Here is a 22,445-nt window from a genome sequence, read left to right on the forward strand (position 1 = left end):
GTGGTCCCTCTGAGTGCCCAGCTTCCGCAGTGCTTGTGCCTGTGTGTTTCTGTGACTCTTCAGTGTGTGTGGAATTCCCACTGACTCACATGGCAGTTCCACACACACAGCCCCTGCAGGATCAGGCCTGGAAGACACACGAGGGCACTTGTTTCTCAGATGATCAGTCTGATGCTTCGAGGAGAGAGAGGTAGCCATGCATATCATGTTAGACCTCCAAAGTACAGGCAGATAGTCATCAGCAGGCCATGTCTTCCTGTGGCTCAGATCCCAAGCACTCCGTGCAGCTGAGGAGGCAGGGTGTAAAGATGGCTTTAAGTCACCTTAATGTTCCTCCAGCCTTGGAACTATCTGGGCCCCTAAGGCAGTTGTCCCCAAACATTTTTAACACCCCCTTTCTTATTCCTAATATAATCTGACCACCCCCACCTCCAGGAGCCATGGTCGGGGGCTGGGGCCAGAGCCATGGCTGGGGTCAGGAGCCTGGGGCCATGGCCAAGAGCTGGGCCGCGGTCGGGCTGGAAGCCAGGGGCTGAGTCCAGGGCTGGGACAGAGAGAGGCTGGGGGCAGAGCAGGGCTGGGTGCCACTCTGTCCCCACCTCCCACGGGGCCTGGTATGGACCCCGCTGCGACCCACTGAATGTTGCTCCACACTCCCCTAGGGGGGCTCTTCCCACAGTTTGGGGACCACTGCCCTAAGGGGCTCTTCCAGCCACCAGGCATTACTGGGGATAAAAGAGCCCTGGCCACAGCCCCTGCACCAGCAGCAGTGGAGGGAATGGAGAAGGAGCCACTATAGCAGCTGCTAGGCCACCTGACTACTCCCCTGTGGTGGTACTCCCATAGCTGGTTAAGCCAGCTTGAGGCCAGCTTTGGGAGTGCCACAGAAACTGTCCTAATGCAAGCCAGAATCTAGGCCTGCATTTCAACCTGTGAATCTGAACTCAGCTAAACTGACAGTAGAATAATTACTTGTTTATAGATGGGCACCTGGCTGCCTGCCTCATTCTGTTACTCCCAAGATCACTCGTTGCCTGATTTTTCAGTACAGAAAGAAGGTTGAATGTTGACAGGTGACTAAAAATTCTGTTGCTGATAATAGCGAGGCTGTTTTCTGCAGCTGGTGATGTTACAGAAGTGTCACGGTACTGGCAAGGGAACAAGTGTTACTGTGGGAACCTGTAAGAGCTAGCATTAATAGTGAAGCAAGTAAATTTAACTGTCAGTGTGGAAGATGGTGGTGACATGGATGGAGTGAGTCTGGACTGTGTACAGTAAAAAGTGTGTCAGCATTACAGATGACCTGCACGGCAGTCTCTGGTGGTGTGTCATTGAGCTTTGCCAGGGTACCTTCTGTCATGTACTCTGACAAGTAGGTGGGTAGCCAGTGATTGAAGATCATTGCATAGCAATAATCTGAATGAAATACATTTCCCCATGATTGCTTGGCAGGAAATTTGGAGATGAAGATAGTGCTAGCTAAGGTTTTTTTGACTGAGGCAGACAAAAAGGGCAAAGAGGAAAGAAACTAATGCAGTAAGATACTATGGTGATGGTCACTGTAGAAAAATTGAGTAGATAGTGTGGATAAGTAGATAGTAGATAATGTTCTGCTTCAGGCTAGCTCTCTACTCCTTAGCTCTGGGGGTTATATATTCAGGGGTGCCTATATTGATTATCCCTAGCTCACGTGGGTACCTTTGCTGTCAAAGAAAAACAATCTTTGTTTTAATCTTCTCAGTGCTGTGAAATCAAACAGGCTCATCAAGAGCAAAAGAAAAGCAAAGAAACGAGGAAGTTAACTAGAAAATATCTTAGGAGCAGGAAAGATTTATGAGAACAATTATTTGTTAACTCAATTGACTGGAGATAAGGTTACTTTTTAGTAGAAGATGTGTAATAAAGCAATCCTCCCTTGAACTGTTTGAGCAGGGTAGATCAATGTAACACTTTAAAGACTCTGAATGAAGCATTTATTATATTGTTTACAGCTTAACCTTTCTTGCCCTTTTTTCCAGATCTTAGAAATAATAATATTCTGCATTCTTCTGTATTTCTACAAAAGGAAGGATGTGAAGCACATTGTGGTTTTGTTAACGATGGTAGCACTACTAGGTAAGCACATATTATTCCATTTGTATAATATTCCCCTCTCTCTCTCTCACTTGATCACTCTCTCCCACTTGGTCCCCCGTGTTAGCTTATGTCTGTGCTGTGTTTAAAAGGACAATCTGAAGGGGAATCCTTAGGTTTTTACATGGTTTCAATGAAGTCTCTTTCTAACAAGCAAAGCCAGTTACTCAACAAACTTTATATGCCTATTGCTAGTACTGTTTGGTTTTACAGATTTGCAGTTTGATTCTGTGTGAATCCGACTTTCGCATGGATATTCCAAGGCTTTTGTCTCTCCCATTTGAAGTAACCCTTTATCATTAGATCCCGGAAGAATGAATTACAGAGACTGTTGAAACTCCGTATGTCTAGAACATATTTTGGTGACCAGGGCTAGCTGAGGAAAACAAATCACTAATTTAATTTAAAAACAAAAACAGAAAACCTCTTAACTACACTTCTTGTGTGTGCTTCTTCAGTGTAACTGCCTGGGACCTTCTGCCTGCTTTCCTCTACTCCCACCTATGTATGTCTATTTTTTTTCCAGAACTGAAGCCTTAATAAATGCAACATATTTACTGTACTGTCTTTTTAGATGTATATTAAGACTTCAGTGGACCACTAAACTTAGTTAGAGATTACAATTTGCATTAATCTCTGCCTAGGTATTCCCCAGAAAATCCACTTAACATTTATTGTCCCAAAAATCCATTTTTGTCTTGTACATTTTCAGTGTAGTTCTTTGAATCCCCAGGTCTTACATTTTCCCTGTAGAGTTTACGAACAATCCTGGCCCACAAGAATACATAAATAATTCATTTAATACAATGGACCTCAAAGGTACTTAAATGTAATTCAATCAGGTCTCCCAAGGATGTGGTAGGATGTTGCCAGGTCTGTCACACTATCATGACAAATCTCTTCACCTTTCAGCAATCCAGCCGTCATCTGGAGGGTCAGAACTAACAATTTATACTTTAACATTTTATTTTCAAATATAACTCCAAAGTTCTACTCTGTAACTGACTGAAATTTTTAACCCCCCACATCACCATGATGGTTTGTTGTTGTTGTTTTTTTTGTATCATGCTCATTATGGATATGATAACCATCAGAATCTGATAGCCTTTGCTCACCTTGAGTACTACCTTGAACAATCCCATTGATTTCAATAGGACTGTTCGAGAAGTAAGGTACTACTCAAGGGGAGCAGAGAGAATCCTTGAATTTTTCCCTACTGGTGAAATTCAAATAGGCCACCACAAGGCCTATGCACCACTTAAACCCCATGTGAACTGCCAGAGGTGCTCTAAGCAAAATACTTGAACCAGAACCCCAGATCTGAATCCCTTCCCCCGCCCTCTTGTCCGGAGTGTTGGGAAGTTCTGAACTGTGTGTCGGTATGAATTTTGCATCTGGGGGCTATCTCTATAATCGGGCAAATTGGAACTTTGGAACTGAACCTCTTGGAGAACCTGGAATTAGATCCAGGTGGTGAGGCCTTGTCCCCTGCTATTAATTACTTTCCTTTAGTGTGACGAGTGCACTGTTACTCCTCTCATCTTGCCATCCCATGTGTTTTGAATTTGTTCTATTTTCTGTGTGGTTATTGTAACCTCCACAACTGAGCTTCAGCAGCAAGGGCTGGGGCAAATCAAGAGTCCATGCCAGAGGAAAAGCAGGAGAGCCTTTTAGTCTAGCCGTCTGCACCTTTACTAGCGCAGGTGATGGGGAAGCCTGATTCTGCTCTTCGAACTGGTAGTATGTCATGCTGCAGTGCTTCTCCTCCTAGGCTGGCATGAAGATTGCTGCTCAGTTTCCTGTAAAGCAAGCCTTGTTTGTGATTATGTGCATTGGTTTTTGTTGGTTTAAAAGAAAATCAGAAGAAGGGTTAAAAACATAACTAACCTTTTAAATAGCCTGCTGATCAATACGTCTTTCTGCAGCACTGACATGCTGGGGTAAAGGCTTATAATTCTACCTTGTTTAATCTCTCTCTCTCTCTCTCTTCCAGCATCACTGACTATTATTTCAGTAAAGGCTGTGGCCGGCATGATAACATTCTCTGCAAAGGGCAAAATGCAGCTAACATACCCCATTTTCTATATCATGTCGATTATAATGGTGACATCTTGTGTTTTCCAAGTCAAGTAAGTTAGTTTTTGCTAACCTTTCTCTCCATTTATCTGCTGGTTTTGTTAATTACTGGTGCGTATTGACTCCTGGTGTGAATAACAGTTAAACACACCTATTGCCTTCACTGATTTTTTTTTAATGTATTTATTTATTTATCCATACTTTATTGCTCATTGGATGATTTCACTTGGATTTGTTATACTGGTGCCTTCTTCTCTTATTTACAAACAATTCAGGTTAGTTCGAAATGCAATTTTATTTTTCCCACAGTTCTTAAACCCAACTGTGAAGTGAAACTTTCTATTTTCCTGATGTTTTCTTTCTCTTATTTTGTCATGCAGCTTTTAGACCCATTGCTGGTAACCAATTAATCAAATAGCCAGTGCGATTTCAGTAACTTGGTCCTAAATTTAGAAAGGGAATTCTTTTTCCCTCTTAGCCCTGGTCTACACTACAAAATTACTTTGGTGTAGCTACGTCGCTCAGGGGTGTGAATAATCCACACCCCTGAATGACATAGTTATACCAACCTAAGACCAGTGTAGACAGTGCTATTGAACCCACACACCCTCTGCGTCCCGTCTAGTGGCACTGAGATCACTTAGAGATAAAATGAGTCTGCTCTATAGCCTTAGCTAAGAGCCAGCTTTTAGCTTATGCAGGAGTGGCTCATGCATTAAGCTCCAGAGGCCCCAGGTTCAATCCCACCTGCTGACGAATGGAGTCTGTCAGTGTTACACTATGTCAGTGACAGAGCTTCTCGCGGAGGTGGATTAACTGAACCAACAGGAGAACCTCTCTCCCTGCGGCTAAGAGTGTCTTCATTAAAGCGCTACGGCTGCATCGATGCAGCATTTTAAGTGTAGATCTGCCCTTAGATTTATGTTCACCTTTTGTCCGAAGGTGGAAGCAATAGATTATCCTCCCATCCCCTTTGGCTAAATCTGCATACTGTGTTTTGCCAGTGAGAAATTTGTGCCTGAAGTGCAAGCTAGGTATGGCTGAGCCTCTCTAGGAAATAGTTAACTGTTGGAGAGAACTCTGCAAAATCAGGATTTTTCCTGCTGGGCTCTGGCCTGCTAAGTGATCATTTTATTGCTGACACTGGAGACTGCTGCTGCCATCAAAATAGAACTTCCAGCGGAATGGAGAGTCCATTCTCTTTATCCTTGTCCCTATGCTTCTGGCGCGGATTGCACCATTCAATGCACTTGTACAGGCTGCTCCAGATTAATTCGGAATGTTTGTTTTCATTTGTTTTTAATGAAATAGCCAGCCTAGCACTTTAGTGGTAGTGCATATCACTGGCATAGGGGAGTCAGGATTCCCTTTGGAGAAAGCCCATGCATCATTCTGCAGTGACTCTGGAACTCCCTGTCACAGACTGTAGAGTCGTTTACACCCAGCGCTTTGCTGGGAGAAGGGCTCAGGGCATTTAAGAGAGGAAATAGAGCTTGGTAAATGGGAAGCTGCTGAATGATTCTCTTCTCCTTCGGCAGATTTTTTTTTTTCTTCCTTCACTTGGTCAAAACGCAAACAAAGGCAAAATGTGGCCACTTTGCTTCCTGGGCCCAGTATCTGTCTTCTCCCAGTCCAACTGAGCAGACTTTTCAAAAGCAGACAATGCTGTTACTCCTGGCTTTTTCCCCCCATTTTACCTAGATCTCTCACCAAGTTTGTTTATTTGACAGATTCTTGAGAACTCAGAACAGCTTTTCTTACATCTTTTGGGGACTTGCTGCTAAGCATCAGCATCTATGTTTCGGTCCCTGAGACTGAGATTGTTGCAAATGGGAGAAAATAATGAGGTGTTTTCAGTGACTTCAAAATCCTGACTATCCTCTGGATATGTAGGGTTTCTTTATTTTTAAAGCACCATGGAGACTGCTCAACAGTCACTAAAATAACCTTTCAATTACTTTAATGGCTAAAACAGATCAGAGTTTGGATTTTTACTATTCACATATATCGTACCAATGAAACGTTTAAGCATAGTTCTTTTTATAGGTTTCTAAAACACTCTGCCATCTCTTAATATTTCTTTCTGTTTCATATGCATTGTTGGCAGGATACAGTATGTGGGGGGTGCAGTGACACTGAATTTACAAAGATACATTCCAGTGTTCACAGGCATGATTCATATAATCCTAAGGGTAGATATGGATGTGGCAGGTTTTAATACTTCTGCATGAGACCTTCATTCTCCTTCAACATGATTAATTGCTTTGTTTTTGTTACTGTATTAAATAGACCATGACGGTTGGTGTAAGAACACATACGTCCAAGCGTTGTCCTACACGTCCTTGTATAGTGCACAACCCTGTTGCACTCCAGCTGAGGCTACGGGTGAGGTTCTGTGTTGTGCTTCTGAGAGGTGCTGCACTGAACATGTAGCCTGAAGGGAGGAGGGGCTAAGGTGACTGAAAATCACCTTTTTATGTCTTCCCAACCCTGGGCTGCTCTGGGAGCCAACTTGGCCCCTAGTGTAAATGAGATGATTGTCTGTGGCTAGTAAACTACAGCAACCTGTCCCCAGCTGCCTGTGGGGAGCAGTGCTGCCCAAAATCTCCATGGTGGTATGTACTGTGGGCCTATCCTGATGCCTGCCATGACCCCTGCATCAATGCTTGGGTGGGGGCTAGGGTGACCAGGTGTCCGGTTTCAACCAGAACACCCGGTCAAAAAGGGACCTTGACGGCTTCGATCAGCACCACCGACCGGGCCTTTAAAAGTCTGGTCGGAAGTGCTGCGGAGCTAAGGCAGGCTGCTCCCTACCTGTCCTGGCTCCATGCTGCACCCTGGAAGGGGCCAGCAGGTCCGGCTCCTAGGTGGGGGGAGGGGCACAGGACTCCATGTGCTGCTCCCACCCCACACGCCGGCTCCCTACTCCCATTGGCTGGGAATTGCAGCCAATGGGAGCTGCGGGGGTGGTGCCTGTGGGCGAGAGCAGCATGCAGAGCCTCGTACTGCTGATCGCTTCCAGGGCTCAGCACGGAGTCAGGTCAGGCAGGAAGCCTGCCTTAGCCCCTCTGCTGCACTGCTGACTGAGAACTGCCGGAGGTAAGCTGGCGCCCCAACACCCTGCCCCAGCCCTGAGCCCCCCAAACCTGGACCCCCCTCCTGGACCCCAAACCCCTCATCCCCGGCCCCACCCCAGAGCCCCCAGCCGGAACCCTCACCCCCTCCCACACCTCAACCGCCAGCCTGGAGCCCCCTCCTGCACCCTGTACCCCTCATTTCTGGCCCCACCCCAGAGCGCGCACCCCCAGTTAAAGCCCTCACCCCCTCTCACACCCCAGCCCAGTGAAAGTGAGTGAAGGTGGCAGACAGTGAGCCACCGAGGGAGGGGGAATGTAGTGAGTGGGGGTCAGGGCCTTGGGGAAGGGGCGGGACTAAGATGTTCAGTTTTGTGCAATTAGAAAGTTGGCAATCCTAGTGGGGGCCCTCAGCAGATAGCCCATGGCTGTTTACCTCTGACATAGGGAAGGAGGTATTCTTCCCTGTCCAAATCTGTGGCTTTTTAAGCCTCTTTTATTCAGAGTACAGGAGCTGGAACTGGGGTGAAAGTCTTGCATGATGTGTGGGCACAAGTCAAGTTAAATGTTAAGGTTAAATACCGTAAAATGGTAGAGTTGGGTGCTTTACTGGAGGTGGCATCGTTTGTTCTTAACATGCTGGCAGGTTCGGTGAGCTCCTTTCTCCTGCTCTGACTCTGACTTTTGTCTTGGGGGATAGCACGCGCTTGTAGACTTTGACACTCTGCCAACTATTTCCCAGCTGTGATTGCACATGCTTCTCCTGCCACCTATCTTTGAAGGCAGTGAGCTCCAGAAGGGTCCATACAAATGCATGAGGCCTACATGATAGCTCTTTTGAATTTTCTCCAAGAAGTTGTGTGTCTCTGAGAAATGGTAGTTGCTTGCTATTAAAGTGGCTTGTAAATGGGGCCCATGTGGATTTGCAAGAGCTGTTTAAACAGAGGAGTGGTTTCCAGGCATACTGACCCCCACACAGAGGTCAATTCTGCAGTGACTGGTGCAGTGTGGGATAGTAATGGGAGGACTGTTCACTTATATAAGAAGTGGGATGCATCCACTGGAGCTAAATTGATTTAACTGCCACCAAAATAGAGTTGTGGCATTTGCAAACTGGCTTCATTAAATAAATGCAAATCCAGTGACCTTGCAATGTGAGATGTGTGTGGACACATGCCAGTTCCCACCAAAATAAGGAATGTTATACTAACTTCTGTGTGGAGACCAGGCCTTATTCCTCTGCGCTAAGCGGAGTAAAGGCTCAAATCTCCTGCTTGCTTCCCTGCTCATAAACATAATCTGTCTCCCACAGCATTCTTGCCAGCAGGTTAAAAAAAGTATGGATTGGATGAATGGACTATAAAGTGGATAGAAAGCTGGCCAGATTGTCGGACTCAACAGGTAGTGATCAACGGTTCAATGTCTAGTTGGCAGCTGGTATCAAGCAGAGTACCCCAGGGGTTGGTCCTGGGGCCGGTTTTGTTCCACATCTTCATTAATGATCTGGATGATGTTCGCAGATGGGGGGAGAGGTAGATATGCTGGAGGGTAGGCATAGGGTCCAGAGTGACCTAGACAAATTGGAGGATTGGGCCAAAAGAAATCTGATGAGGTTCAACAAGGACAAGCACAGAGTCCTGCACTTAGGACGGAAGAATCCAATGCACCGCTACAGGCTGGGGACTGACAGGCTAAGCAGCAGTTCCACAGAAAAGGACGTGGGGATTACAGTGGATGAGAAGCTGGATACGAGTCAACAGCGTGCCCTTGTTGCCAAGAAGGCTAACAGCATATTGGACTGCGTTAGTAGGAGCATTGCCAGCAGATCGAGGGAAGTGATTATTCCCCTCTATTCGACACTGGTGAGGCCACATCTGGAGTATTGCATCCAGTTTTGGGCCCCCCACTACAGAAAGGATGTGGACAAATTGGAGAGAGTCCAGCGGAGGGCAATTAAAATGATCAGGGTGCTGGGGCACATGACTTACGAGGAGAGGCTGAGGGAACTGGGATTGTTAAGTCTGCAGAAGAGAAGAGTGAGGGGGGATTTGATAGCTGTTTTCAACTACCTGAAGGGGGGTTCCAAAGAGGATGGAGCTAGGCTGTTCTCAGTGGTGGCAGATGACAGAACAAGAAGCAATGATCTCAAGTTGCAGTGAGAGAGGTCTAGGTTGGATATTAGGGAACACTATTTCACTAGGAGGGTCGTGAAGCACTCGAATGGGTTACCTAGGGAGGTGGTGGAATCTCCATCCTTAGAGGTTTTAAAGGCCTGGCTTGACAAAGCCCTGGCTGGGATGATTTAGTCGGTGTTGGTCCTGCTTTGAGCAGGGGGTTGGACTAGATGACCTCCTGAGGTCTCTTCCAACCCTAGTCTTCTATAATTCTGTTGTTCTATGCCGGTATAAGGGCCCAATGCAAAGCTCAGTGAGTAGAAAGATTCCTGTTGACTTTGGTGGGCTTTGGATCAAGCTCTTGAAAAGGGGAAGAGCGTGGGTGTCTGAAGAGATGAAAACTTAAGCCTCATCATGCTAATCAGCATTTAGCTATGTGTCCCCAAGCCAGGTCTTACTCCTAATAGTCAGGAATAATTTGGCAGTCATGCAACGTTACTCTCATTGATTCAGAGTTGGATGTTCTGTGCTCATCATCTTTTATCTTGCACTATTCATTTGTACTATGCTTGTTCAAATCCGGTATGCATATCTGCTGCAGACGCCAACTTGTACTGTGCTGTTAGTTGTTTTGATGTGAAAGTATTACACCTATTACTACACTTAGTGCACAGCACACTTTGTATCCAGGAGATGTAATAACTGTGTTCTTTTAGGTTCTTAAATCAAGCTATGCAACTCTACAATGCAACCATCGTTGTGCCGATTAACTTTGTGTTCTTCACAGCCAGCGCCATCATTGCAGGTTTGTTTTTACTTTCTGTCCAAACAAAAGCTCTTTCTAAATAGCAAGATTGAATTCTCTTCTTTGAATCAGGAATGCAAACAAATCACTTTTATCTTCAGGGAGAGATCTTTATGTAATATGACAGATGTATATTTTGAAAATATTTTTATTTTGAAAATCATAAGTTCAGAACTTTGAAATAAAATTAAATGTCATCAGATTCTAGCTTTTCCAATATAGTACAGCCATGTACAGTTTATTCTGCTTTACTGGCTTATTAGGTACTGTCATTAGTATTAGCCTCCTCTGGAAGTACCATAAATGTGCTTACCATGTGTACATTGGCGTCTCCATATCCTAGCTGGTAAAGTAATTTTAATAGTGTGGCAAGCTACTCAAATGACAGACAGCTGTGTTTTGTAGTAGTTTGTGTACTATATTTCAGAAGGCTGAATTTGAGGTTAAGTGAAGGAAATAAAATACTCCAAAGGCCTTTAAACCTTATAACATTTTATTCTGGGTGAGAACTTTGAACTTGATCTCATTAAAAAGAGACTGAAAATCTTGGAAATCGTCTGCACTGAAAGAACAAGAGAGGAGAGAAAGATGAAGACATTTAAACTGAAAACAAATTCTGCAGCAGTGAGTCTCCGAGCCTGGGTCAATTGATTCAGGCTTGTTAGGCTAAAAATAGCAGTGTGGACATTCAGGCTTGAGCTGGAACCCAGGCTTTGAAACCTGGCAAAGGGGAGGTCCCCAGCCTGATTAGGAATGTCTTTACGACTATTTTAAGCCCCACGGCACGAGCCCAAATCTGTTGACTCGGGCTCTAAGACTCACTGCCACGGGTTTTTTAAATTTTTAGGGCTGTCAATCAATCACAGTTAACTCAAGCAATTAACGGAAAACAAATTAACTAGATTAAAAAAATTAATTGTGATTAATCTGAGTTTTAATTGCACTGTTAAACAATAATGAAATGCCAATTTACATTTATTATAACTATTTTGGATGCTTTTCTACATTTTCAAATATATTGATTTCCATTACAACACAGAACACAACGTGTACAGTGCTCACTTTATAGTATTATTTTTATTACAAATATTTTCACTGTGAAAAAGATAAAATAAATAGTATTTTTTAAATTCACCTCATACAAGTACTGTAGTGCGATCTCTTTATCATGAAAGTGCACCTTACAAATGTAGATTTTTTTTGGTTACATAATTGCACTCAAAAACAAAGCAATGTGAAACTTTAGAGTCTACATGTCCACTTAGTCTTTCTTCTTGTTCAGCCAATTGCTAAGACAAACAAGTTTGTTTATATTTATAGGAGATAATGCTGCCTGCTTCTTATTTACAATGTCACCTGAAAGTGAGAACAGGTGTTCACATGGCACTTTTGTAGCCAGCGATGCAAGGTATTTACGTGCCAGATGTGCTAAACATTCGTATACCCCTTCATGCTTCAGCCACCATTCCAGAGGACATGCCTCCATGCTGATGACACTCATTTTAAAAAAATAATGTGTTAATTAAATTTGTGACTGAACTCCTTGGGGGAGAATTGTATGTCTCCTACTGATGGTTTTACCCACATTCTGCCTTATTTTCCTGTTATGGCAACCCAGCATATGTTGTTTGATTTAAGAACACTTTCACTTCAGATTTGACAGAACACAAAGAAGGTACCAATATGAGATTTCTAAAGATAGCTACAGCACTCGACCAAGGTTTAAGAATCTGAAGTGGCTTCCAAAATCTGAGAGGGACGAGGTGTGGAACATGCTGTCAGAAGTCTTAAAAGAACAACACTCCAATACGGAAACTAGAGAACCCAAACCACGAAAAAAGAATATCAACCTTCTGCTGGTGGTATCTGATTCAGATGATTTAAATGAATGTGTGTCAGTCCGCACTGCTTTGGATTATTATAGAGCAGAACCCGTCATCAGCATGGAAGCATGTCCTCTGGAATGGAAGCATGAAGGGGCATATGAATGTTTAGCACCTGTTCTCACTTTTCATTGTAAATTAGAAGCAGGCAGCATTCTCTCCCGTAAATACAAACAAACTTGTTTGTCTTAGCGATTGGCTGAACAAGAAGTGAGTGGACTTGTAGGGTCTAAAGTTTGACATTGTTTTATTTTTGAGTGTAGGTATGCAAAAAAAAATTCTACATTTGTAAGTTGCACTTTCATGATAAAGAGATTGACTGCAGAATTTATATGAAGTGAATTGAAAAATACTATTTATTTTGTTTATCTTTTTTACAGTGCAAATATTTGTAATCAATAATCATAATATAAAGTGAGCCCTAATTCTTTTTGTATTTATTTTATTTATTGCAGTGTAGATGTACCTAAAGATGCTATGTCAGCAATAAGCCAAAATTATACAGCTATAATATTTATGACCGATTTTAACGCACACAGGGGCAGTCCTGTCATTGGTCTGCAGGAAATTTAATATTCAGAACTTCCATTAATGCTGAAGGGAGTTCCATGAAGATTGCCTCATCAGCTGTGTTAGAACAGACCTACACCTTGTGACTGAGAGGAGACATTGGCCAAAAGGAGTTGCACTGGAATAACCATGTGGAGCGTTTGGTCTTATGCCTACTTTTTTTAAAGGCCAGATCCTTATTCAGGATCATCTAGATAAGTGGTTCTCAAACCTTTTTTTTTTTTGCGGACCCCTTGAAAATTGCGGAGGGTCTCTTAATGATCTTTCCAAATGTTGTTTGTACCATTAGCTAACTATTGTAAAGCACTTTGGATAAAAGCACTATATAAAAAAAAAAGTAATAATAATTAACTTTTTTTGTTCTACAAATAAAAGCACACAACGCATATTTTAATATCAGTAGTCTTAACTTTCTAATGTGATGGATGTGCCCTCTCTCCCCCACTGTGGCAGCCCTCAAGCTGGGGCTGCAAAGGAGGGTGTGGGGGGGGTCTCTCCTTCTCTCTCCTGCTGCCCCACAATATGGAACTGACATAAAGTTAGGTGGGCGACCTTTCATTCTCTCATGTGCAGCCACCTAGGCACGCACCTTAGCGGGAACTATCTGTGGACCACCTGAATGAAGTTGCAGACCACTGGTGGTCGGTGGACCACAGTTTGGGATCCTCTGGTCAATATTCAAATCTGCACCTGTTTAGTTAAACCAGCTGAAATGGTGCAAGCCCCTATGTAGTTTAAGAGGAACTTATTGCGGTTTTAAATGTGTTCCTAATTGACTAAGCTAAACCCAAACAGACCTGATTTAATCTGAAGTAAGAGTGTCCACAGATCTTTTTGTACTTAACTAAATTCATTTAAAACAACACCTTTAGTTAAATTGTTGCAACTCTGCATGTAGACAAGCCCTCAGTCTGAGCCTGACCTGAATAAACTCTGTGTAAGGACCTATATGTAATTCAACAAGGTTTCATTCTTTAAAAATATCTTTTACACTTAAGGATTTTCAGTTGTTGGCAATAAAAAATGTGACTATACTGAATAATTAACAACACAAGCAAGAAGTCCAAACCTGGTAGAGTGAGATCTTATCAAGATATATGCAATTACCATTATCTAAAAAAAGGCATAGATACTGAATATGGGCATATAATATGAACCCACCCAAAATTTGTATTGATGTGTTTGGGATTTTTTTCCACTTGTTCATAACCTAGCTTCTGACCCTGTCATCAGTAATTCACATCACTTGGAATTTGTTCAAGATCTGCAGTTCTTGTTTCTGTCACGTTCTAGGGGTCATATTTTATCAGGAATTCCAAGGTGCAGCTTTGCTGAGTGTGTTCATGTTTCTATTCGGGTAAGTGTATCTACTGAAAATCTGTAACAAAGTTTGTATCAAAACAGCCCTTACCTTTCCGAACAAGTTTTCCTTTTCTCCTGAAGAAAAAACCTATTCCATTGCAATGTGTTAGGGGGCAGCTGTTACAGTAGAATAAAAAACATTGCAAAGGCTAATATTTGTGTTTTGTTGTAAGGGCCTGTTTTTGAATCCAAACCTGTAAAAATATTAATATTAGCCATTTGTGAGACCCTATCTCTCCCACTCCCCCCAGTGGAATGAAAAGCGAACATCATATGTTCCCTTTGTAAATGAGACAAATCATTGGCTGTTTTCCATCAATGATCGCATTATGGAGTAAGTACTGATTAGTGCTAGAAAAGTCCATGTTGTCTTCTACCTGCATGTCCTGCTGTTCTCTGCTGCTACAAGCCTTGGGCAATAGTGTTAGTTAATCACCCAGCAGGCACCGTGCTCACTTTAGCAAAGGCCTGCCTCTCTCCTGTTGTCTTTGGACAGGAAGGGACAATCTGCCTTTTGGTGATTATAGATCATGTCATGCTAAATAAGTGGTAGCAGTAAATGCTTGAAGGACAGCCTACCTGTCATGCAGCCAAGTGAAACAGAAACTGCCACAGATTCCTCAGGAGTTGCCAGTACAGTAAAGGTCCAGGCGATAGGTGAGAGATCATTGTTGATGGGAATGGGATACTTAACACACGGAAGAACAGTTCCCATTAGAAGCCTGGCCCTAATGTAGTCCAACAAACACAACTGATAATTGTATATGACCACTCCCACTTCAGGTAGGACTGAGAAGCCCCATAGAACTGTTTAATGGTTTGTGTGACTGACAGTGTTTGTAGTGAAAGTGGTAGAAAATGAAGATATGCAAATTAAATGCACACTTGGCAGGCATGAAGTTGATGTTGTGGACAGCCTTGGATGGACAGTAGACACTTACCAAGCAGTTCAAAATCACTGCCAGCCAGAAGCCTGGTTGTGAGACACAAAAGTAAAATGAGCGAAACAGAGGACCTGTCTAGACTAGAGTTTTTGGTTGTGTTGTAACTTGAGTTAACTGATAATCAATGTAACTGTAAATGTTAGTCTAGATACTCCACAAACAATTGTTCCAGGATGCAAATATGTTTTCCTTGCTGTGGCTTAATTTGGGGCTCAGCTCACCTTTCTCATATCAGTTCCTTTGAAGTCAGTGAGACTAGGTATGTGAGTAAGGCAAACAGCCTTTGAAAACCCACAGGAATCCATAAACTGCCGAGGGATTGTCAAGAGCATAATTTGTTACCTTCTCAGATCTCCCTCCCATTTAAGAGCCCAGCCTGACATTGGGTATGTCTACACACAAAGAAAAACCTCAGGGCTGTTTCATTGCTGTATAGATGTCTGGGCTCAGGCTAAAACCTGGCCTCTAGGATCCTGTGGGGTAGAGGGTTCCAGAGTGTGATGGGTTGGATCACAGAAACCCCCTTCGGGCTGCCAACTGATGTGCCAAGATTACTTCTGCCCCTCCTTTCCCTGCCAGCTTGGGACTCCAGCACCCTGTCTTGTTGAGCCAGACATGCCAGTCTGCTGCAAAACCAGACCCAGGGTCTGAACCACATGCGCCAAAGCTGAAGACTTAACTGAAAGCAACTTACTGAAGTGTTCCTGTCTTTAACACTCAGATGCCCAGCTCCCAATGGGGTCCAAACCCCAAATAAATCCATTTTACCCTGTATAAAGCTTATACAGGGTAAACTCATAAATTGTTTGCCCTCTATAACACTGATAGAGAGATATGCAGAGCTGTTTGCCCCCCCCCTCCCCGGTATTAATACATACTGTGGGTTAATTAAGAAGTAAAAAGTGATTTTATTAAATACAAAAAGTAGGATTTAAGTGGTTCCAAGTAGTAACAGACAGAACAAAGTGAATTACCAAGCAAAATAAAATAGAACACGCAAGTCTATGTCTAAGAATACTGAATACGGATAAAAACCTCACCCAGTAAGCTTCCTTTTACAGACTAGTCTCCTTCTAGTCTGGGTCCAGCAATCACTCACACCCCCTGTAGTTACTGTCCTTTGTTCTAGTTTCTTTCAGATATCGTTGGGGGTTGAGAGGTTCTCTCTTTAGTCAGCTGAAGACAAAATGGAGGGGTCTCCCAGGGGTTTAAATAGACTTTTCCTTGTGGGTGGAGACCCCCTCCTCTCTCCTATGCAAAGTCCAGCTCCAAGATGGAGTTTTGGAGTCACATGGGCAAGTCGCATGTCCATGCATGACTCAGTTTTTACAGGCTTGTTCACATGTTACCTTGAATGTCCTCATGTAGACTTCTTATGTGAATTGGAGCCTTCCGATCCATTGTCCCTTAAGTGCTTCTTGATTGGGCACTTAATTTGCACATTCCTTTCTCAGGAAGCTGACCAGATGCTTTACAAAGGCTACTTAAAAATCAAGCAAGTACACAGCCAATATTCATAACTTTGAATACAAAGATGGTACATGCATACAAATGGGATGAGTAGATTCATAACCTTTACAGAGTTATGTTACATGGCATATGTAGCGTAAAACATTTTCCTGTTATGTTATATATACACTCATAAGCATATTTCCATAAAGCCTTATAGGGTGCACCGTCACACAGAGCTCAGGCTCCAGCCTGAGCTCAGAAGCCTACACAACAATGAAATAGCCCCGCAGACTGAGCCATGCGAGCCTGAGTCAGCTGACATGGACCAGCCGCGGTTTTTTCTTTGCTGTGTAGACAGACCCACTGAGCCCTGGATGAGTTTGCTGGGCTGCCAGTCACGAAAAACTAATTCTCTTTGCTTGTAAACTGAGCAGCTCAGATTTGGAAGCTGTTGAGAGAGAAACATGGATACCCAAGACAAGACCCACATTTCAAATGCAATGAGCTGTTTCTAACCTTATTTTCACAATGCCTTTGTAGGTGTCTTCTGTCATTTCTTGGTGTGTTTGTAATCACACGAAATCGAAAAGAGGAGCATTTGCAAGTTCCTTATATTGACTGTGGACACATTCCTGGTAAGCATGGTTTTGGAAGTTCTTTGTCAAATATTTGCCAGTCACCTATGTTTAAAAGTCTAAATGCACCAGGTAATGGAGTGGGGAATGAATGGGGAGAATTGAAGTAGAAATATCCTCCAATCATATTTAATAAACTTACTTTTTTCTTCATTTCTATTCATATTTCCAATTGATTTTTTTCAAAGACTTTCTTAAATTATTTCTTAACGGTTGCCACAGCCTATCAAAGGAAAACAAAAGGCATCTAGACTGAGGAGCCTTTAACAGAAAAATAATGGATTAGCAGAATTGTGATTTTTTTTCATTGAGTTTTTTTGTTTTTTCCCATTCTCACAGGAAAAAAAATTATTGACAAAATACAGCTGGATTCAAACAGCTTATCCTATGGCACTTTGCATGATGAAGATGACTGGACGAGGGCTCAGAGCTAAGAGCACCTTCAATTCCAGTTAACAAGAGGAACTCTCTGTTCATTGACATCATATTCAGCACCCCATGTTGATTGCATATATTCAGTGTGTGTGTCATGTTATTTTATCTTGAGAACTCTTAGTGTTATTTAGGTATCCTTACGTGTCCCCTGCCTATCACAAATGTGTTACAATGAGCCAGGAGAGCTATAAAGCTAGTAACCATTAAATGGAGCTGGATATTTTCCTGGTAAAATACCTCTTACTGGTGGTTTAGGGCCAGGTATTTAAAGGTATTTAGATGCCTAAAGATGCAGCTAGCCACACAGTGGGATTTTCCAAAGCACCCACTTCACCTGCCTGCATTTATAGGTGCTTAATTCCTTTAAAAATAAGTAATCAAAATATAGTGTGTTTCTATGAAAGCATCTGTTGGGAGAAATCCTGCTTGCCTTATACATACAGCTAGTCCCATTGCCTTCAAAGGAACTACACATGTGAGTAAAGTGAGTGGGATTTGTTCCAATATATAAATATGGATACATTCACATGGTATGAATTTATGTTGAGATATGGTAAAAGGCTTGGCATTATCAATTCCTCCAAAGGAGCCCTCTGGGAGGGGAGCTTGTCTCTGTCCTACTGGACTGGAGCAGCAAGCAGCTATTTCAATACAATCCGTTCTGAGCCTTGCCCCCTCTGTCTTCATTAGAAAATATACGTTTTTGGTGGGGATTTTGAAGAGGGTGCACACTCTTCCAATAGAGAAATGGGAAGCCAACCTTCCACTGCTGTTGTATTTTGAATAGGCTCGGCTGGGGAAAAAGTGAGTTCAATATAGGGGGCCCAGTCAATGAAGTCAATGGAAATGTCGTGTGGGTAAAAGAATCAGGATCACGAAGGATAAGCCACTGGGCTAAAATATATCTTTTTCCTTCATAAAAAGACTTCCCTGCAGTAAGCTAGAGAGCGAGTGCTGGCAGCAGCTGTGGTCACGCAGACTGAGCTTAGGGCTTCGAGTCAGAAAGCCGTAATCCTACTTTAGGTGCTGACTCACAGGAGAAAGTTACTTATGGCCGTAGGGAGATACACAGCCTCAGTTTCTGCTTCTGTCTGCTAATACTAATCTACCTCATGGGTATGTTGTGAGGATTAGATGGGTGCTCTGAGGGAAAAGAAGAAGCACTTTATAAGTGTTCGGAGTTACTATTTGAACCTTGTACAAAATACTTTTGCTCTTTTGCAGCCAGCTCAATGGGGTCTGCTGAATGATGCCTCTTCTAAACACAATATTTTTGTAGTCAGTATTTTTATTTTAGAAGAGATCCAGTCAAAGTGACTTTAGTAGTTTAAACACTCATTTGTTTATTAGACATGTTGAAGTACCTAGAAAATGGTACATTTTGCTGTACATTAATCTCCCTACATCCAAGATTCAGGGAATTTTTTAATTTGTGATTTAAGCTTTTGCAAATTGGCATAGAGTCACGTAGCCAGGGATTCAATACCACCCTCCCCCACTTTTCTATTAAAGTTCGAGGAAGCTGCCCATCTATATCTCTCAGATGCCCAATGGGTCTTCCAGCAAAAACAGGAAAGACTAGACTTTATATTACTGATCAATCTCCGGTAAAAATGCAGATTTTTTTAACACACCCTAAAGAATCAAAAGGGCACTAACTGAATTTTTCTTTCCTTTGTAGCTCAACTTTAAGCACCCTTTTTACCTGTCAAGTGAAAATGTCTGCTAAAGATGGAAATAAGATGTCTATAACTTTCATTGCTATTATTTCCTAGAAATACTATTTTTTTTTTAAGTAATGGCAGCAGATACCTCTCTGAAATTTGTTTCCATGATTTGGGAGGGGTGAAGGAGGAAATTCTCCCAGGATTTTCTAGTCACAGTAGGAAATTGAATGCAAAATCTCTGGGTAAATCCATTATTTATTTTAAAAGTACTGTAATTCTGTGTGACACATCACCTCCTTCTGACGGTTTAATAAAAAATAAAATGATGTTCTATAGATGGGGAGGGATAACTTCCGGTGTAAAATTAAGTGTAATTGAAATTGATATATTGATTAAAATTTCTAGGAGCCACTGATATGTAATTACACAATTAACAATGGTCATCAGACTTGATATAGATACTTAGGCACACTTCAATTAATCTACATAAGTTCATGTTACACTATTGTAATATATAGTAATGGGCATTCATTAGTACTGCCCCCAAAAATAAACTTGTCAGTTTCGCTGTGTTTAGAATCGGCTTCTAGTCAATTTCAGATTGCCCTAGTGATGTTTAGGTTGCAAACACTATAGACGAATGTTTGTTAAAACATAAACCTTTTCATTGGACTCTAAAGAAAAACACAGAAATGTATTTTATTGTATTAAATTTTGTAAGAACCTTTTCTTCCCTGAAGATCAATATCTTGGGCCCAATGTGACCTTTGAAACCTGTTCTACAAGTTGAATCTGCCTAGAGCCTGAATAGGTACAATATAAAATCTACAGAAATAAATAGAAGGCCAAAGTCAGCCCCTGTGAATGGTTTCTGCAGTGTCTAGTTTGTAAGTCTGACAAACCAGGGCCAGCAGGATTGATTCAACCCTTGCTACACGGCTGATAGACACTGTGCAGGGGAAGTCAGAACTTTAACTTGAGTATGGGACTGGAAACAGGAACTTTTGAATTCTAATCATGGCTCTGCCATTGATTCTGCATGGGACTTTTGCAAACAACTTAACCTTTTTCTCTCTCAAAAGTGCAAGATCCACTTTTGTGGATGGTCACATGGACACGACTCGAAAGCTCAGCCACCTAGATTTGTTTATAATTGTATTCAAAAATTTCAGTGTGTCATCAATAGACTTTTAGGACCAGATTGCCCAGTCTAGTTCCATTTAGTGTCATGTAAGTGGTGCAAAGTGGCCTTAAAATGGCTGGTAATGCCCAACTGAGAATTTCCCCTATTCAGGAGAACACTCAAGTGGTAGAGGCTGGTCTGTCACCTCCTGTACCAGCCACCCACTCAACCCTTGGAGTAGGTGGGGAGCTGTGGTGGGAACAGTGTTCCACTACCTCTGACCATCCCCTGGTATAAGATCCCAGAGGCACTTCACACCCAGTGCAGAGCTTTTCCCCTGCTGCTTTGGGTCAAGGAACCAGTTAGAGAGCTCCCTTCTCACTCCCCCTCTTGCTGAGTTGGAGCAGAGCAGTTGAAAATCTGCCGCTTAGTCTATGTCTGTAAATCTGTAATAGTAAATCTGAAAGCAGCATTTTTCACTAGGCAATAGCATCATCTCTGGGTAGTCCCATTAGTATTTTCATCTGCAGAGTCGATGGAAATGTGTAAGGCATGCTGAGACTGACACTGGAATTCTGTGTACAGTACTGGTGTCCATATTTTTAAAAGGATGTGACTACAGGGAGCCTGCAGAAAAGAGCCATAAATGAGTCTAGGTCTGGAAAACATGCCACAACAGCTACCACTAAGGGAAAAACATCTCCAGCTCCAATGGGCTGCATGTGCACATGCCTTAAGTGGAATGGCCGTGTGCAATCATGCAAAGAAGAACTGGATGAAATTCTAGGGTGTATGTTCATCAGGAGGTCAAATGGGATAATCTGATAGTCCCTTCTGAAACTATGAATCGATTACTCATGTTACTACATTGACTATTAAAATATGTTCACATGCATAGTCGTCAGTCTGTAGATTGTCAGGATTCTTTTGCTAATAATAACAATTAAACGTTGTTCAAAGAAAACAAGATTACATGGGGAATGGTGATGTTTAGTATTTCCATTAAATTCATTCTCGTTATGTCCTTCCTTACAGTTTCTTTGTAAAAATACAGAGCATCTATTCTTGGAACACTAGAGGTTGAAATATCAAGGTGGTTGATGTATTTTATTGCCTTGTGATGCATTACCAGCAGTAACCTCCACTCGCAGGTAGAATTGCCTACTAACAGCCTCTGGGTCTTTGCTTCTTCTGGCTCGCTATGTTAGAGAGGATAAGGGATACTACTGAGCCTGTTAAGCACACTATTAAACCTCAAGGAAATTAATTAAAAGAAGGTGAGGGGGAGAGAGGGGAAGACAAGTTCTGTTCCGGTGTTAACACTGGTTTGGATTTATGGATATCAACTATCGCACAAAGGACAAATGCCAATGCTGTTCCTCTGACAAGCTTAATAATTCTGGCAAGCACAGTGGTGGCAGACTCCAGCAAATTGCAATAGGGGAGGCAAATGCCTATTCCAGGCTTGGAAATCTCCAGCTGAGTGTTGGCAAGTGTGTGCATGTGCTGGAGGCTTAAATCAGTCAGTTCCATTTTTCCTGATGTGACCTAGCAAAATGTAACAATTGGTTTAATCATTCATATCCACGGGAAGCTACGTGTGTTTAAGGCATTAACTCTATGTCCTGCAGTAATACATTAATTTAATGTAAAACAGTGTTAAAGCCACCTGTTTAATCACGTACTCATTAGTTCTAATTTGAAAACTGTTATCTATTTTCTTTTAAATATAGGCTCTGCAACTCAACTCTCTGTGCCTATAAGCCAGACAAGGATGCTATCCATGAGCATGGTACCTGAATCTTAAATCTGACTCTATTGTAGAATTCCAGCCCCACAGGAATAATAATAAAGGAAGCCTAAGGATAACGCTAGTCAATCAGCAATTGAAGTGCTCATTCAGATGCCAGGATGTCAAGTGCCCTTCTACTTTCAAGGCTAGGAGTAGAGCAGGTCTACTAGTTGCAAATTACCTATGCATTGGATTTAGCTTTTGCCCTGATTGCATATTGTTGGCTGCAAACGGATTATTGCTCTCATGTATTTGTTTACTATGCAAAGCTGCTCAACCCATATGTTTCACGGACATAGCTGGGGGACTGTAGGTTGTCACTAACTGGTCACAGCAAACGTTTCAGTATTTGTAATGAAGTATTCTGTATGATTGGTCAC

At 42.4% G+C, this 22,445-nt stretch overlaps 1 protein-coding gene across 2 annotated transcripts in view; it reads left to right on the plus strand.

The window, feature by feature from the left end:
* Positions 1-21,240, plus strand: part of NIPAL2 (NIPA like domain containing 2) — a 68,748-nt gene extending 47,508 nt beyond the window's left edge. For both annotated transcript variants that reach the window (XM_048841321.2, XM_075125032.1), the window contains exons 6-11: positions 2,019-2,115; positions 4,127-4,262; positions 10,114-10,202; positions 13,949-14,012; positions 16,954-17,048; positions 17,388-21,240. In XM_048841321.2, the coding sequence (XP_048697278.1) occupies positions 2,019-2,115; positions 4,127-4,262; positions 10,114-10,202; positions 13,949-14,012; positions 16,954-17,048; positions 17,388-17,482 (576 nt within the window). In that variant the 3' untranslated portion in view covers positions 17,483-21,240. The remainder of the gene's footprint in view (positions 1-2,018; positions 2,116-4,126; positions 4,263-10,113; positions 10,203-13,948; positions 14,013-16,953; positions 17,049-17,387) is intronic.
* The last annotated feature ends 1,205 nt before the right edge of the window (positions 21,241-22,445 follow it).

This window comes from Caretta caretta, chromosome 2 (genome assembly GCF_965140235.1).
Source record: "Caretta caretta isolate rCarCar2 chromosome 2, rCarCar1.hap1, whole genome shotgun sequence".
Lineage (NCBI taxonomy): Eukaryota > Metazoa > Chordata > Testudines > Cheloniidae > Caretta > Caretta caretta.